This window comes from Nothoprocta perdicaria, unplaced genomic scaffold, assembly GCF_003342845.1.
Source record: "Nothoprocta perdicaria isolate Ctin4 unplaced genomic scaffold, notPer1 scaffold_156, whole genome shotgun sequence".
NCBI lineage: Eukaryota > Metazoa > Chordata > Aves > Tinamiformes > Tinamidae > Nothoprocta > Nothoprocta perdicaria.
This window is the reverse complement of record NW_020454716.1, coordinates 877,373-894,963: the sequence shown is the minus strand read 5'-3', so window position 1 is coordinate 894,963 and position 17,591 is coordinate 877,373. Positions and strand designations below refer to the sequence as shown.

Below are 17,591 nucleotides of genomic sequence, written 5' to 3'. Positions count from 1 at the left end.
GCTGCCCCTGCCCGGCGCGGCTGCCCCTGCCCGGCGCGGCTGCCCCTGCCCGGCGCGGCTCCCCGCAGCGCCCCTCGCCCCGCCTCGCTCCCGCAGCGCCGCCGGGAGCCGGCGCCTCCGGAGCGCCCATTTGCTGCCGCCTGAGGCGGGCGAAGCGAGCCCGCCGCCCGCCTCCGGAGCCCTCCTCCTGTCACTGATTCGGCGCCGGAGCCCCGGGTGTCTGAGTCCCCCCTCGGCCGCCCCGGGCCGAGCTGTCAGTGCGCACGCAGTGCAGAGCCCCGCGCCGCCAACGGCCGCCGAGCAACGGCCGCCAACCGCCGCCAACGGCCGCCGCGGAGCCTCCAGGTAGAGTCCCGGGGGAGGCGCGGCCGGGCGGCACCGGCGGGGGAAGCCGCGGGGCTGGGGGCTCCGCCGCGCGGGTGGAGGGGGCGCTCACGGGGCCGGGGGCGGCGGGCGAGCGGCCTCCCCCGCGGCGGCGCCGGTGCGGAGGGCGGCGGCCGCCACGGAGCGGCACCGGTACCGGTACCGGCACCGGTACCGGTACCGGCGCGGCGGAGGCGCCCGGCGCTTTGTTGTCCGAGCCGCAGGCCAACAGGTTAGCGGGAGCCTCCTGGATTAGCCTCCCCGGTGCTCCCCAACCCCCGGCCCTTTTTCTTCCTCATCTCCAGCATGAAGCGGTCAGCGCTTGTGTGGGAAGGGTACGAAATTGTGGCCCCGCTTTGGACCGAGAGTACTTTGCTGGGCTGCCGTAGGGGAGACCAGCCTGGACCATTTCCCTAGGGGCACTCTCTGAGATGGGAGACGGAATAAGCTTGTGCGGATGCCTGCCTCAGCTTCCCGAGGGAAGGCAGACCCTCAGGTTATCCGGAGCCTGGTGAACAATGCCAGTTCTGCCCAATCCAGGCAATCCAGGCTCAGCCTTCACAGGCTACTTCACGGTGTCTCTGTCCTCTGCTTAGACCCCTCCTAAGAGCTCTGGGGCCGGGCGGTGGGGAGCCCGGCCGGCTCTGCTCACAGGCGGCACGGGGCCGCTCAGCCGGTGCGCGGGGCCGAACGCGCCCTGCTTTACTTACTCATCCCCGGCACCTGCAGCCCTCTCCTCTGGGGAGGTGGTGCGTGACACGGCTTCCACACACTCTGCCATTGACACTGCGATGCTGTCTGGGCACATGGCAGCTGTTTGCTCAAATAGCCATCCTCAGGGGTACACTCCTAATTGTAAAAGGTATGTCAAGGAAGAAAGAGGATTCCCCGTAGGGCAGCAGTACCCTTTACATTCTTTGTGTCCTCTTCTACAAAGCCATAATGCAGTTAAAGACAGAACCTTAAGTAGTTATTACACTTGATTCTAGAAATGAGATTCATATCTTCTGTCCGGAGAAATTAATACCCTCAAAGTACATGTGGTCTCCGTAGTGGAGAGCCTATGCCTTCAACATGGGGTTGTTTTAAATCTGATATTTTGTCAGTGTGGAGAACATTTTCTATTTTACAGATGAAGAGGCAGGAGCAGAAAGAGAATACACTGGAGACAGAGTTGTTGGCAAAACTTGACATCATGTTTGTTGTTATTTACGTTTTGCTAGTGCAATCATCTGTTAGTTGTGCTGTGCTCTTCTCCAGTGGCTCCAGAGAGTGCCCACTGATAAACTGAGAACCATTTGCGGTTCTGATCTTCATGAAGATCAGAAGATCAGAAGATAAAGATGCTAGTACTGGTGTAAAGTCAATGTGTACTGAGCCTCCAGATGCTCACTGTCCTTGTACCAAAATTTTCATGCTCCTACTGTTAGTTATAGGCAAAGTATATTGAAATAAAGTAATCTGATAGTGGCAGCTAGTGCATTTCCAAGATGGAGAAGTTAATATTCTCAGTTGGGAAATATCTCCCACCAGGAAACTTCAAGTCAGGACTTCATTATTTCTTTCAACTTTGCTTTCTGTTTTTCTTCCCCCTCCCACGAAAGGAAACTTGCCCAATGCCCGTATGAGATCCGCAGCTCCTGTGCTGCTGCCTCTGTTGCCGTTCACTCACCTTCCCCAGAGTGCCAGCTTCCTCCAGACAGGTTAGAGAACAAAGGAGGAATTCCTGCTGCACGGAATCAAAGGTCTGGTGTCTCCAGCAGAGGTAACGCAGCCAGCATCAGGATCTGATCACAGAACAAAGCAGTAAGTTGCCAGAAGCTGGTAATCGATCACTGTCACCCATCGGGAAACAGTGCAGGTTGATGCAGTCCTATTTCTGCCTCTTCACCATCCATCTGGTTCATCCATTCCATGGGTATTTTCTGCCGTGTCTCGACTTCAGCCACCACACCAGGGAAACCTTCCCTGCCTGGGATAGGGCACCTGGAATGGTACACAAGCAGTTACTGAAATGAGAGACAGAGACAGATGAGAGATTCAAGCCACAGTTATTAAAAGTAATATCAGACCACCTTTATTCCATTATTGTATACAAAGGGTTACCTATCTATTATGTGTCTGCTTGTGATCACCCTGATTGATGTCGTGAGCTCTGGGGACAGGACCTGCAGTCCTTTGCTCAAGGACATATGCAAAGAAAATATTTGAAGTCCTCTGAAATCAGCCAGGTGCTTCAGTGCATTCCTTCCAGTATCTGCTGCTGGTATAACCCACAGGGAGTGTAATAAAGTATGACATTTTTAATATATCCCTAAGTCTTTGAAGAGGGCTGATAACAGCTTTCCTATTCATTGTTTCAGGATTCCAACACGTTCTGACAGAGGTCACTGAGTTGGCTTATGCTCATTTTACCCGTTAAAAGATTTCTTGTGAAATAAAAGTGAGAGATTTAATTTGTTTTTATGTAAAATTTGAGATTCTCCATTGTGGTTATTGTTAAAATATTTGTCATGGTGAGGCACAGATCATAGCGGGTGAAAAAGGCTATGGGCTGGGTAAACATGATTTTCTGAAAAGGAAAATTTTCTTTAAATAAATATTGGAAGAGTCACAGCTTATTATCTGTGTGTTTTTTAGGCTATTCAGTTCCCTCAGATAGGCCACAAACTGCTTTAAACTGTTTTTATAGCTGTATCAGTGTGTCCTGGATTTACTCAGTGTTTTCATGGATGACCTGGATGGCAGTGTAAGGAGTGGGTGTATCAGATTTGCCTTTGATGTGCAACAGTGAAATTTGAAATACCCCAGAGGAAGAAATCAGAATTCAAAATTATTCCCACAAATTGGAATAACTGCTAGGAGAATTCAGTAGGAAAAAAATGTGAGGTATTACAGCAAGGTAGGAATAATCAACTGCATAAGCACAAGAGAGAAGCAAATGACTAGGTGGCAAATCTGCAGAGAAGAATCTGAGGTTATAATAGATCAGAAGCTGAACATGAGTCAATGTCATGCTGCTGCAAAGGCAGGCAAACATCTTGCTAGGATATGTAAAAGAAATATAGCCTGGAAGACACGTGAAACAACCTCCTGTTCTATTCAGCACTGCCAAAGCCTCAGCTGGAGCTGTGTTAGGTTTTGGTTATTACATTTTGAGGCAGGTACAGAAGGACTGGAGAGAGTCCAGAGAAGGGCAGCAGGACTGATCAAAGGTCTGGAAAACATGACCTGCAAAGAAGGTTTGAAAGAACTGAGATTGTTTAGACAAGAAAGCTGGCAGGAGAATATAGCAGGAGGTAAGAAGTAGTAGATTATTTTAGATTACAAGAATAACCTTCTAGGAGCTAGAATAATAAAGCTGTAGAATATTTTCCAGGGACAGGGTGAAAACTCCATTATTTTAAGAACAAGTTAGACAATTATCTATGAAGAATGAAATCAGGGTAGTGATCATGGCAAGACATTGTGGACTATTTGACTTACTCAGTTGCCTTCCAGATATATTCTTTTATCATTTTGTGAAGGCAACGTGCTCATTTGATGTAAATGAAATAAAAGCTGCCCGCTAACACCTTTTTAATGTCTGCCTAATAACTCAAGGGTAACACAGCCCCTATGCAACAGTGCAGCACTTTCTGAAAAGAGCCTAAAAGAAAAGGAACATCTTACTGGAATACAGTTAAAATAACTCTTTTTGGAGAAGACACAGATAACAAGACATTCTGATTTCCCTGGAGCAGATACTTGACTGAGTCTTATGAATGCTGAAAAGGATGATATAGAAAAAGAACAACAAATGAGACTTAGCTGTTAGCAAAAAAGATGAACTGAAAATACAAACTCTTACCTTAATTCTAATATTTTACTTTCTGGCTGAAAGATTATAATCTCTCCCAAAAAATTTAGAGCTAAAGTGAAATAACAGCACTCAGAACTAGAACAAAATGAAGCACAGTTCTACAATTGATGTTTTTAGACATCTCTCTAGGGAAGGAAAATCTAGGTCCTCTAGTACTTGTGGTTTATCACATATTGTTTAATATAAATGGAACAGCTGTTGCCCTATGCACAGTGAAGAATAACGGATCCCTTTGAGAAGACAAGTAGAAAGAATAAAGGGAGCAATGATCACCTCTTTTGGATGGCGTAGTGATGCGCTGCCCATAAGATCCAGAACAGAACATACTTTGAGTTCAACTTTCAACCAGAGATTTTTTTTAAACCTCTGAGGAGAGCAAGATTTCTCTTTCTCCCCAGTCCTTAGACTTTTCTACTCAGACAAAAGGAAAGGTCTKAGAGAAGCTGAAGACATATGGGGAGGAGCGGAAGTGTTTTTGCACCATCCAGGCATTTGGAAATCTTTTATATGAAAACAGATCCTCTCTGGGACCAAAAGGCTGCAAATTGACTGCTAGAAAGAATCTGTGTTGAATGAACAAGATGGGAGAAAATGAAGAATTAGCCCCTGCTGCTTAGAAGGCTGTTTCCAGTGAGCTGCTGCTCAATGAACTGTAGTGTATTAGCATTGGAATCTGGCGTAGTTTAAACTCTTACACTGGAATTACATACACAAATTGTTCAAAATCCTCTTGTTTTGATTTACTTTGGGATGTTTGAGTACAAAGCGTAATACTCCATAAGCTCTGATTGCTCTTTTTTTCCACCTTCATCTTTCATGGGTAATTGAAAACTTAGTGAAAAAATGGTTTATTTAGAAAGCTGGTCACTTGGTGCCTCAGATATTTTGGATAAAATTCACATCCCCTCCACTCAAGGATTCAGTGGTGATTTGTATTAGCTATTAGTGTTTTGTGTAAGTTTATTTTATCTCTCTTTCTCCCATTCTTTGCTTTGCTTTCTTCAAGTTTATTTTATCTCTCCTTCTCCCATTCTTTGCTTTGCTTTCTTCACTTTATTTTCTTTTCATATGACTGTAGCTCATCTCCTAACCCAGTCTTTATCCAAAAGAGGGAACATGTATCCAAAAGAAGCCCAGCTGAAGCTCGACTAGGTTCAGCTTTGAAACAAGATGGTTCTGGACATGAAAATAATAGTGTAAAATGAGGTTCATAGCTTGGAATGTTTGTTCCCTGTGGAGCATGTGAGAAAATCTGTGAGACAGGCTGGGCAAAAAACTACCAAACAAGTTAAAAGGAGTTCTGCAGATGGTAAGATGCTGTTGAAAATTCTTGAATAAGTGTTGATAATTTTCTTACTAGACAGACATAGCTAGAAGGAAGATGCAGGACTGCAAGAACTTGAGTAGAGAGAGTACTGGCTTGAAACGTGAAGTGAATATCAACATTTGCTTCAGGGTGCATGGCTGAAATCTCCCCACAGGTTTGAGAGGAAAATGTGTAGACTATTGCAAATGGCACTGCTGACAGTGTACACCACATATCCAAGCCAGCTTTAAACAAGACGTCTACACAGCAGAGTTAGGAGCAGGCATAGTCTTCATGTTAATTCATTGTTATTGTTTCTTTTATGGTATGGCCAGCTAGAGTCTAAAAGTAAGGTAAATCCTGCTACTGTATTGCTGCCATCTTTACTTTCAGTATTCTGGCAAAATTACTTCTGTAAGAGAAGATTAGAGGCATCGGCTTCAAATTGGCAATGTCATTTTTTTTCTAGGAAGAAACTGGCAGGTCTCGCACATGAGGCCAGAGTCTGTGAACACTTGACAGGCTGTGAGGGCTTTCTGCCTCTGAATGAGGAACTGAACAGCAGTGTCCAGCCATGCTTTCTAATGGCAGTGCCAAAGCCAGCAGTATCCCTCCACAGATTGTGAGTTTTACATAAAAAGTCTCACAAACATTTCTATCACTATTAAGAGAAGACAGGCCTTTTTGAAGCACTGACAGTAAGTAAATCCAGAAAGCAGGTATTGGAAAGCTTTGTAAAATTTTATGTGTCTTGAGGAGTTGTTCTGTTCCTCCAGCCAGGGCAGTAGACTGTGCTGTGACTGCAGGCAAGCTCAAGAGAGGGGAACTTCACAGCTTCCTATTGAAAAAGATGACAAACTAGTTAAGCCTGTGGACAAAAATATACTCGAGAATTTCAAAACTGGAAGCAGAAACTGGGATTTTCCTGATGATATCAGCTCTTGATTCACAGCCTCAGAATGTCTTTATAAATATGTCCCAAGATTTGAAGGACCCAGAATCCAGCTTCCTGTGGATATCCCTTGGGGTTCATAAAAGCTATTATTTCTCAGAGAGGTTTCCTTACAGGTGATTTGCCAGGAAAGACCATTGGAAATGGTCAACTAGATATTGCTAATTCTTGTAAATAAACAGCCATCATGAAGCGCTGCTTTGCTACTTACAAGTCTGTGTATGTGGACATAAAAGAAACAGCACCTACTAGGCCCGGGCTTCTAGCCTAGAGTTTGATAAGCCTGACTTGTGAAAAACACCTAAGGCTGAAGTGTATTCTGTCTACTGCAGGACTGCTGATCAAGAACTGCTGCGCCATCCCAGTGGCAATGTGAGTCTCAACAGAGCAGCGAGCGGCAAAAATGGGAGAAGTGACATGCAATATCTATTCCTTAAATGATTATTTATTGATCCATATACCAATTTGCTAGGCATGAATTAAGAAAAAATGATTAGTGTATGTGAACTTTCATTGACCCCTCGCTCTCTTCAAAACAGCTTGGCAGAGCAGAGTGTTCATTCTGAAATAATACTGCTCTCTGCCTTGTGCTGACTCCAGGATGGTTGTTTCTTAATTTTCCAGCTTCAGTTCTGTGTCCTGCCCCAGCAGCAGGAGCAGAAAGGAAGATGTTAGAGCAGAGATAGAAGTAGGGTTCATGGAAATATACAGATCTTTAGTACTTCTATCACCTTCACTAAACCAGAGCTCAGTGAATTTCCAAATTGAGATGTTGCAGCATGTTGGCAGTAAAGAGCAGCACTGCAGTGCAATTCACAGCGTTCTCTGAGTATCTTCACAGTAATGAAACAGCAGGGTGTGAAAAGGAGTGAAGGTGATTTTTTTTTTTTTTTGGCCAAGTATGATGGCAGATGTTAACAGACAGCATGCCTTCTTGCCTCACCTGTCAAGCCAAGGAAAAAAATATCCCAGAAAAGCAAAAATCCTGTAGGCAAGTGCCTCAGTATACAATAAGGTTTGTCCAAATGGATTTGTGAAGCCTCATGTCAGAACACCAGTCAATGGCATGTGACGTTTTCTCAAAGTATGTTAAGCACAGCATTTGATGGATCAAAAGACCAAAGCAATTATATTTTCATTGATGAAACATAGCGTTACAAATTGGTCTGTCAAGCTGCTCTTGCTGCCGTTAAAAGGGAGCTGAATCTGATCCCATTCTGAAAGTTTTCTGTTAACCACAGATAATCAAGGAAAGGACCACAGATATCCAGTTTGTGAGCCACATCTTTGGTTGCATCGCTAAAGAAACTCTTAGCAGTCAGTAAGCTCAGACATGACTAGGATACAAAAGTAGTTTTATCATCTTTGTATGTAATCCCAGCTGGCACTTAGCTATATGTTAGTTTCCTTGGGGGATGATTATTGTACTCCACAGGCTTATCCTACGTGTGATCTGCTATTCGGTCAGCATGAACCAGCATACCCTCTGCTTTTATCCAAGTAAGCCATGTGGCAGGTCCTAAAGCGGAGACCAGAGGGCAGCTTTCTAAGAAGATGCAAAACAGGTGAGCTAGAAGCAACTGCAACAGACACAAAGATCCAGGAGAAATGAGCATTATGTGTCCATCTGAATGTGAGAGAGAAAGAGAGAGAGAGAAGAAAGAGAGCAAAGAGAAGAAAGCAGACAAGAAAACATCTAAAATTTGTTCTATTTTTGCATATGACTTTACATAGCAGTCAAACTAAAATATTATCTTGGCTGATACAAAATAGAGGAACACTGTTCATGGAAAAGAAATTGAGAACATATAACCACTCCAGAGGATGAAGAACAAACCTTACTCTTGTGCCACAAGTCCCAACATCTCATAACGATATCATCGCAGCCTTCAAGATGAAAATGATTCCTGTAATCTAGAGGCAGCTAACAAATAGTTTTCCTGTAAATGTTTAGGACACCTTAGTGGGTGGTAGAATTTCACAGATTCCCAAAAGTTCCAGGATGAACTGGAATCTCCTCTTACAGTTGTCTGAGGAGACTTAAGGTTTACTGCGAGCTCATTTCCCCCATTTGCTGCTGCCGTGCTTGACATATCTGTTGTTAGCTGGCTGAGAATATGGATGAAAATGGCAATAAGGAACATAAAGTAAAACTAGTACAGCCTGTATCTAACTGGAACAGTTACTGTCATTGTGGTGATACTTGCTTCTATTTCTATTGGCATTTGTTACAGCTAGTTATTGAAAGAAAATTGACAGATGGGATGGAATACTGATTTTTAGAATAGAATAAGAACTTCCCTTTTTGGTCTGCATGATGGGAAGATGAGGATGAAGAAGCTGAAAAGATGCCTTACTCAGTTATATTGAAGGACATTGCCAACTAGACACAGAGAGAAAAGCAAGATTAAGACAATAAAATAATAACCAAAATGAACTATGCCTTTGAAATGTCGGTAGACTTTCATTTGTTAAGAGAAGGATTATCAGAGAGCTAAACTTTCTTTCACTAGTGACGAGTTTTTTTGAGGTAATGACCACAGCTTAAGCCGAAAATCTCTGAAGGCACAGGAAGACTGAACCATGGTAAATGGCAATAAAGCCATCTCTTTAAAGCTTGCTTCTGCTCTGGTCCATTTGCCTTTCTGGGCTTCCCTCTCCCTCTTAATAGAGGTCCTTAAGGTATTTACTCTCAAAGTGTCAGCTACTTTCTTCCATTTAGCAAAATGCTGGCATTGCATGTCAAACCATATCCGTTAATCCTTTCTGTCAACACGATCTGACTCCTGGTGCACCAATCCACTTCTTTTGCAGAAATAGAAGCTTCAACAAAACCTAGTTCCACAGCCTTAGTATACCTTGTGCATGGTAGGAGAAGGAAATGCACACAAATCTGGCTAAAAAGGGAAATTGGGTTTGGGAGTGGGAAAAGAAGCTTTGGCACTACTGTAATTGCATCCAAGCAAAAACTCCTTGAAATGGCCTCAGTGGTTTTTTATGTCTAAAGGTAATGGTGTTAAATAAGCACTGTGTGATAACAGAGACTTGTGGCTTTCTAAAGCTGTGGTTCCCAGACTTGTCTGCCCTATGCTTTCATACAAACCATTTACCACTGAACTCATTCATCTTCATGGTGTTCAACACTCATTTAACAAACTGCTACTTAGTCTAATGTTCTAACAATGTTTTCTTTTTCACTTACTGATCAGTGTCAGAGTATGTTTCTTCTCATTTAAACTTCTTTGCTTTAAGAGTGTGTATGTGGTGGCGGTTGGATTTGCATAATTTATTTATTTTAAAAATAGCCAACATTTTAAAATTGGTAATACATTTTAGAGTCTTAGTCAGTTAGTGTAATTCCTGGTTCCTATCTAGGGCATATTTTGACCATCTTCTCTGTTAAAACAGCACTTTGCCTATCTAAATTAATATACATTTACACACAGGCAAGCAGTCAAAAGAAATATCATGTTGTGTCACCCTGGCACTTCAAGTGTGTACACCAAATTTCCCAGAATGTTACTGCAGGAAGAGCAGGCTTAACATCATGACCATTATGGTTCATATATATCATTTTATATATCATATTCCAGCTTAAACAGCCTTGTTAGGCCTTTGGTTGAAATGCAGCATGTTTCATTAGTATTCTAAAGTGCAGGCTAACATTGGGAGTTTCTGCCAAAATAGTCTCTCCATTTCCTTTTCCTGAGTGTGCCTGGAGTTGGGGCATTTCAAGAGAATTCTTGTCTCTCCACAGATCTTCAAGTACACAGAAACTGACTTATTATATTAACAAATTCTTGTGACTCAAGGACACATTTAAAATGAACTGTATATTTTAGTGCCCTACAGTTCTGCAATTCAAAGTGATGTTTATAATTTCAAAAAAAAGCATCCCAAATGCTTCAGACAGTCTTTTATCCTTCATGATTGTTCCAGAGTTCAAAAAACAAACAACAACAAAAATCCATGTTCATCAAAAGCAGAGAAAAGCCAAAGCCATAAGTGAATCATTGAGTTTGTCACAAAGTGCTCTTTATACAGGTTTTACTTTCGAGGAACTGCTACAATTAATTTCTCCTTGATGTTATAAGAAGTGACACATTTGCATCATTATCTGATGCTCCTTTGGTGAGTGGAACAGACAGTGTGTAGTATCTGGGAAGAAAAATTCTTGCTAACCAAAGGCCAAGAAGGCTGCTCATTACACAGGCTTCTACTGATTAAAATAATTGCGACACTTGCAGCTGTCTTGAATATTGGAGTAAGAGCTAGGAAGAACATGGCATCTCTCTTGCAATTTACAGGATTCTATGAACTACAATTAATCTGACTGCTTTATTTCACTTTAATTTTATATCTCATTCTTCAGTGATTGTATGGGTAAAACTCTCACCGAACTTATTAATTATGACTCTAGCTCATTAGTATTGGGGGCTGGGGAGGGGAGAAGACCATGAGTTTTACAAGAAAATCTGGCCTTTGAGCCTAGAAATGGGGTCACCTTTTTATTATTGAAAGCACCTTTCTAAATCTGTGCATTTCAGTGGCAGGATAAAGCTAATTGTCTTTCCACTGGTGGATTGATTCTGTTCCAGGACAGAAAAATCACCTCCAGCCAGCATAAAGCTATTCATTAAGGTTCCTGGGTCATGCCAGTGGTGAATTCGCTCTTTCTTTTCAAAGAAAAGGTTTGCAACTTCTGTCTTGCTGTGTGAGTCACTGCCATTTTAGTCCCTTCTTTTCAGGTCATTAATTTAATGTCAGTGCCTTTGAGAACCGTTTAGTTCCTTCATCTGTTTTGTGCCTCCAAATCTAAAATTAGTTTCTTCTCTTTTTCCCTGTAGGCCGCTGTCCCCTGTTGGTAGAGCCTGGTGTAAAGGCACTGGCATATCTTGTTTATCCCTCSGCTGCGCGTTGTGGGTTTCAGCACTGTAGGTACTGCCCTGATTAAGGAACAGCAGGATGGAGGACAAAGGAGTAGCACAGCTGCTGTCCTTGACCCCTGTGCCACCCAAGCTGAAGACCAATTTCCCCACTGGCCTGAGTCTCCCTCTTCKCTCTGCAATTTCAAGACTAATTCCCAAGTATGAATTTAAGGCAGATACCCTGGTACCCACGACCAGCCTTCACACCCTTGGTGTTACCCATTCCTTCATGCTCCCTGGAGAAAAGTAACCACAGTGAAAGACTTGGGGCACAGATGCAGTTGCTGGAGGAGCAAGACAGCATTTTGGAGGCTGTATCTTTCAATCTTACTGCGTTGATACTCAAGTCCAAAAGTTGTTGAGAGTTGCTTCTGTTTATAGCACCATTCTAGCTGAGTTTTCTTAATGATTGGCAAATTATTCTTAGGATTATTTAGTGTGATACCTGTCATTAGATACTTTTTTACATTACTGCAGATAGGTAAAGAACCTAAGTAGTCCTGAGAGTGGTGAGTGGGAGCTGCCAAGGAAAMAACATGCTAATGGCAACAGAGCATGATTAACTGCCTCATTTAAATGCCTTGTCAGTGAGTTACTGGGAAGAGCTGATAAACAAGGGCCTCTGCAGCAGCAGAGTCTTTGCAACTGTAACTGACTGATCTAACCTTTTTTTCAAAGTGACCTTATTGCAGAGAAATTAGCTTTGGAACTGAAACAAGGCTAGCTGTCATTTGAAGGAACATTAGGTCAGATTCACTGAAGAGTTTATTAAATTGCTTTGTCTTTTTGCGTTGGTTTAGCCAGAAGCTCTCTGCTTATAATATATTCCCCGACTCCCAGATACACTGAGCGAGCCCCGGAGCACAGGCAGTGCTTAAAGTGGCCAGTTAGAGTGGCTGAAAACAGAAATGCCAAATCCTTTCCTGTCATTTCTTGTCTCAAGAGCATGCAGCAATGTCACAGTCATCCTAGTGCTCCGTGCAGCTGCACTGTGGTGATCACTGCAGTAACAGGAGATGAGCATGAATCAGAAACATCTAATAGTCCTTTTAAGTTTGCCTTTAGGGCTTGGTTTTCCAAGCTGGAAGCTGAAATAAGCCTGCAGTGCTAGATGTAGAGTGCTCTGCAAATCTAATTCCACTGAAGCAGAGGCTGAGCTCTGAATGTGACTGTTTGGGATTTAGTTCTTGGTGGGATGTTAGGGATTATTAGTGTTGTTTAAAAAGCAGCAGTGTCCAAATACTGTACAGATGCAGAAGACAAGAGAATCTTTGCCCTGAAGAGCTCGCAAACTAAAAGGCAGAGAGGAGAAATAAAGAGCATGGAAGTAAATGCACACCGATTAGCCATGGCTTAACAGGTCCATTAAAAATACTTTCTTGGATTAATTTGCTAGATAAAATATAGTCTCAGAGCTACCTTTGGCTGCATTTGTCATGGGTAGGAGTTAATAATGTGTTGGATTTGCAATTCTGTGAAGGCAGAAGCTGTGGGAATCAGTTACTAYTGAATCGAGAATCATGTCTGGAGGTTCCTCATCCAACCTCCCATKCAAAGCAGGGCCGACAATGAATGCAGATTAGGTTGCTCAGGGCTTCATCCAGTCTGATCTTGAAAAATTCCAAGGATAGAGATTCCACAGTCTTTCTGAACAAACTGTTCAAATCTTTATTGTCCCAACAGTGGCATTTTTTTGCTTATACCAGATGTGTCTTTTTATTTATGACCACTGTGCCTTATCTACCCACCATGTACCACCCTCAAGCGCCTGGCTCTGTCTTGCCAGTGACCTCCTCACACTGGAGAATTATGTGGCACTGGTGAGCTGCCATTCTGTTTCCTCCTCCAAGTCACTGATGAAAATCTAGTTAAAGAAGGTATTTCTTCTAAAACAAATGGTTAATTAYGAATTTTTGAGTCTGACCACCCAAACAGCTTTTCATCCATCTAGTCTATCATCATGACCACTGACCTACATTGTAACATCCCAGCTTGGATATGAGAATGTGTTGGAAGGCATTATCAAAAGCCTGGCTAAAGGATAAATAACACCCACTGTTCTTATCCACAGATATAGTGATTTTGTCACAGAAGGCAATTGGTTTGGATAGGCATGATTTACACTTGTTCCTAGTCCCTTACTCGTCTCCCTCACTGAACTGTCTTGAACGTACCAAAACCTGCTTTATGATGTTCCCAGGGATCAAAGCAGGGCTCACTGTGTGTTAGTCTCTCAGATTGTCTTATTTGCACTCTCTGAAGGTGGGTGCAAGATTTGACCTTCTCCAGGCATCAGGCACGTTCCTTGATCTGAGCTGCCCTTCAAATATGTCACAGCAGCCTCACTGTCTCAGCCCCTTTCAGGGCAACCTGAGATGTCCAATGGATGTGTTCAGGAATTTCAAGTCTGGAAAAGTATTTCAGAGGCAGGAAGGAAAGTACTGATATGTTTGTGAGAGAAGTGATCTAATGTAAAATCAGGTCATGAATGGATATTTCTTTTTATCTTGTATGTCTTTTTCATGTAATTGAGTGAGAATTTAATTYGTTCTCATTTCAGGTTTCAGTTTTATTCTCAAGTATGAAGGAACAAGGACTTTAGGTCAAACTGAATTCCTGCTAATGAGTTATTTTAGCTAGCACATCTTTCTAAAATGAGGTCCCATTGCCCTCTCATGGTCTAGTGGATTCCATCTTCTATTACTAGGTCATCCCCATTCCTTCAGCTACTTGCCCCTTTATCCTTTATAATTCATGATTTATTTTCATTCCTCCCCCAATACGTAGTRTCTTTTACTCCCATTTTGCTAGCCTGTGAATTCATTGTTTGCTGGCTGGCAAGGCATCAGTTCTAGGGTGACAGATGGGGCAGACCACAAACCAGGCAGTTGCCTCCCAGGCTGAATGATATTTTAATAAGCACAGAGAGATGACAGAGAGAGAGAAGCTTCTTGCTGGAATGACTGGCAGTTTTGTTTTCAGCCTGAAAGTGCTAATAGATGAATTTTGGCCTTACTCCAGAAAATCACAGAAATTGGAGGCAGAAAATCCCATTAGCTCCTAATGTGACCCTCCTTTGTAAGGGTCAAAGAAGATTTTTCTCTTTGGTCTACTCTGCAGATAGTGAGTTGTCTCCCCATTTCTAGTATTTCAGTCCCTTTTTTGGGATAATGTGCTTTGGAAGATTTCACAGAATCAGAATCATGCCTTTTATCTGTCTTTTATTTTCCTTTTTTTTTTTYATTTCGTTTACTCTCTATGTTTTCATTCCTCCTCCCTAAAACAAASCTTCTCCCCCCAATTTCTCTACGCCCTTCACAGATTTACAGTGAACCTGGTTGAAAGGCATCAGTCTGTGTGAATAATGGGGTCAACCAACTTTGTTGGTTTTCAGCTTCTACACCCTGTGAAACAGCAAGTGCAGTGCCAGGCAGAGGCATCTGCATGAGAGTCTCTGGAGCACATGTCATTTTCTGCCTGCCCTTCAGCTGCATCTCAGCTGCATAATGCAGGTTCTGTGTAGGGATTTGTTTCTTTCTTGGTCATATGAACAAAAGTATTACAACAGGCAGCTTTGGCAGAGCCCCAGCATGCTCTGAGATCTCTCTGCATTGTGAACAATGCAGGTCTCTGCTGACAAAATATAAACTAGCCAGGATGACAAAAGAGATTTTCTTTTTTTTTTTTTTTTCTATAAGCACAGGACAAAAAAAAATGTCCGTCTGCCACTGGGGAAATTTCAAAAAGGGGCTGCAATCTGAGCTGAGAAATGGTCTCAAACAATTATCAGAGAGAGCACTTGAGATTTCTCGGTCCTTGACATGAACCTTGATGGCTGTTTTGCAGGATTCAGGTGTGAGTCTCAGCTAGTGTATGAGCTGAAAATTAATAAGATTCTTGGTAAACTATGCTGCCTTTTTCTTCCAGATCCCATGATGACTCTGAAGGTTCAGCTCCTGTTTGGCTTCCTCTGGTGTGTGCTTTTTCTGCCTGCAGATGGCTTCCCAGCTGACACCAGTACTGAATTCCGCTCTGCTTTCTCTGTAGCCAGAACCAGCAGCATGGAAGGGAGCTCTGAGATGGTCATTACATTTGACAAAGTGTATGTGAACATTGGCAATGACTTTGATCCGAAGACAGGGTTGTTCCGATGTCGGATCCCTGGAGCCTATTACTTCTCCTTCACTGTTGGGAAGTACCCAAAGAAAAATTTGTCTGTCATGCTGATGAGAAACAAGAATGAGGTGCAAGTGATTGTGTATGATGAACATCACCGCAAGGAACGGAAGGTAGCCAGCCAGAGTGCCATGCTGCAGCTTGACTACGGTGACACCGTCTGGCTGCGCTTACATGGAGACCCCAAGTATGCTCTTTACAGCAACGTGGGCCCCTACACAACTTTCARTGGCTATCTAATCTATCCAGACACTTCTGCCTTCTTCCAGAATGCTCTGAGCTCTCAGGAATTAGAGCCACCCCATCACACCATTCAGCAACTTCCAGGAGAGCAAAATGAGGTTTCACAGCGACACATGTTATCTGATCAACCAAACAGGGAGCAAGACCCTCGCTCTGCATTTTCTGTTGCTCGCTCACAAAGTCTCCTGGGGACAGATGACAAGCAAACCCAGCATGAACCAATCACGTTTGACACAGAGTTTGTGAATATTGGTAAAGATTTCAACTCTTCTAGTGGCATCTTCTCATGCCGTATTCCTGGTGCATATTACTTCTCCTTCACCATTGGCAAAATGCCCTTTAAGACCATGTCAGTGAAACTTATGAAGAACCACAATGAGGTGCAGGCCATGATCTATGATGACAACCACTCCAAGAGGCGGGAGATGCAGAGCCAGAGTATCATGCTGCCCCTGCAATATGGGGACACTGTCTGGCTCTACAGCCATCAGCACGATGGCTATGGTGCCTACAGCAACCACGGCAAGTACATTACCTTCACGGGCTTCCTGATCTATTCAGATGCTCAGTCAAAGCGGCTTCCAGGTGCCAGCTCACCCCAAGGGTCAGAAAATTAGATGTGGATGTAAAAGGAGATGAAGAGAAGCCAAGGTGCCCTGTACGTGGGCCAACTTGTACCGACTCCTGTTYGGTGTCATCTTCTACTTCAAGCATGCTAACATGTGTCCAGTGCTTCCCTAACGCCGCACGCTTGTGCCATGGCTGCAGGGCCATTGCTGTGTCTGTCGTTCATCYGTAGAAAGGTCTTTACAGCATCTAAATGTGTGTCCTGTGTTGGTGTTTGATTTAAGCGTAAAGCATGAGGTAGATTTGGGGCAGGGGTGGGGCGGGGTAGTTAGATGCTGAGTATCAGAGAGACACTGCAGAACCCTAGAATCCAGTAGTGTTACTGCAGAACCCTAGAATCCAGAAAACAAAAGACTTTTTCTGCATATTTGGGGAAGGAACAAATGTAATGCAAATGAATGTAATAAAATACAAAACAAAAACCTTAAAATTTGCTGAGATTTGAATTTGTTATTGCCTGTGAAACCTGTGTGCTTTTAGATGCCTGAGATACTAGTTCAGGAGAGAAAGAAATGTGGTGACTAAACGAGCTGTGGTTTGTGTTACTGAGCCAGTCGGTCCGTGTGTTCTGTGCAAGATCTGATGTGTGTGTGAGGTCTGGTACCGTTCATGGTTTTATTGAAAGTTTCACAGTACTTGCTTTTCTTAATCTGAAGTTGCTGAGGTCAAGAAGCTGTGTTTGAGAACCCCAGCTACCAGTAATTACTATTACTGAAAATAGTAATACACTTAAAAGTAAACAAAAAATACACATCTAGCCCTTGTAAAGGAAGAAGGCCCAAATCAATGAACTGACCAATTTCTGAAATCTCAGAACCAAGTAAGAGAAGCACAACATGTATTTTATAATCTGTGTTTGTGTGTGTGTGTGTGCGCGCGCGTGGTGCACGCTCATGAGTRTGGATGAGTGGTGTGCCGTGCAGTAGCAGTATATTCCCTGGCAGTGATCTCCTTGAATACAAGAGTATGATTAACCACCTCACACCATACTACTAACCTAGCCAAAATGTGATCAAAGACACTATAAAGTGATATCTTTAGCACCTAGGTTACAGTGTTTTCCTATCAGACCRTATTCCTTGGAGCCTTGGAGTCTGGTCTGATACTATGTTCCTGCAGGATGGGAGGATAGTC

General features: G+C 43.2%; 1 protein-coding gene across 1 annotated transcript; it reads left to right on the top strand.

Annotated features, from left to right (window-relative positions):
• The first annotated feature begins 325 nt into the window (after window positions 1-325).
• On the top strand, window positions 326-16,819 carry C1QTNF4 (C1q and TNF related 4). The gene is made up of 2 exons (XM_026035144.1): window positions 326-345; window positions 15,339-16,819. Exon 2 carries the CDS (start codon window positions 15,344-15,346, stop codon window positions 16,445-16,447), a length of 1,104 nt encoding a protein of 367 aa, XP_025890929.1. The 5' UTR covers window positions 326-345; window positions 15,339-15,343; the 3' UTR covers window positions 16,448-16,819.
• Window positions 16,820-17,591: the final 772 nt, after the last annotated feature.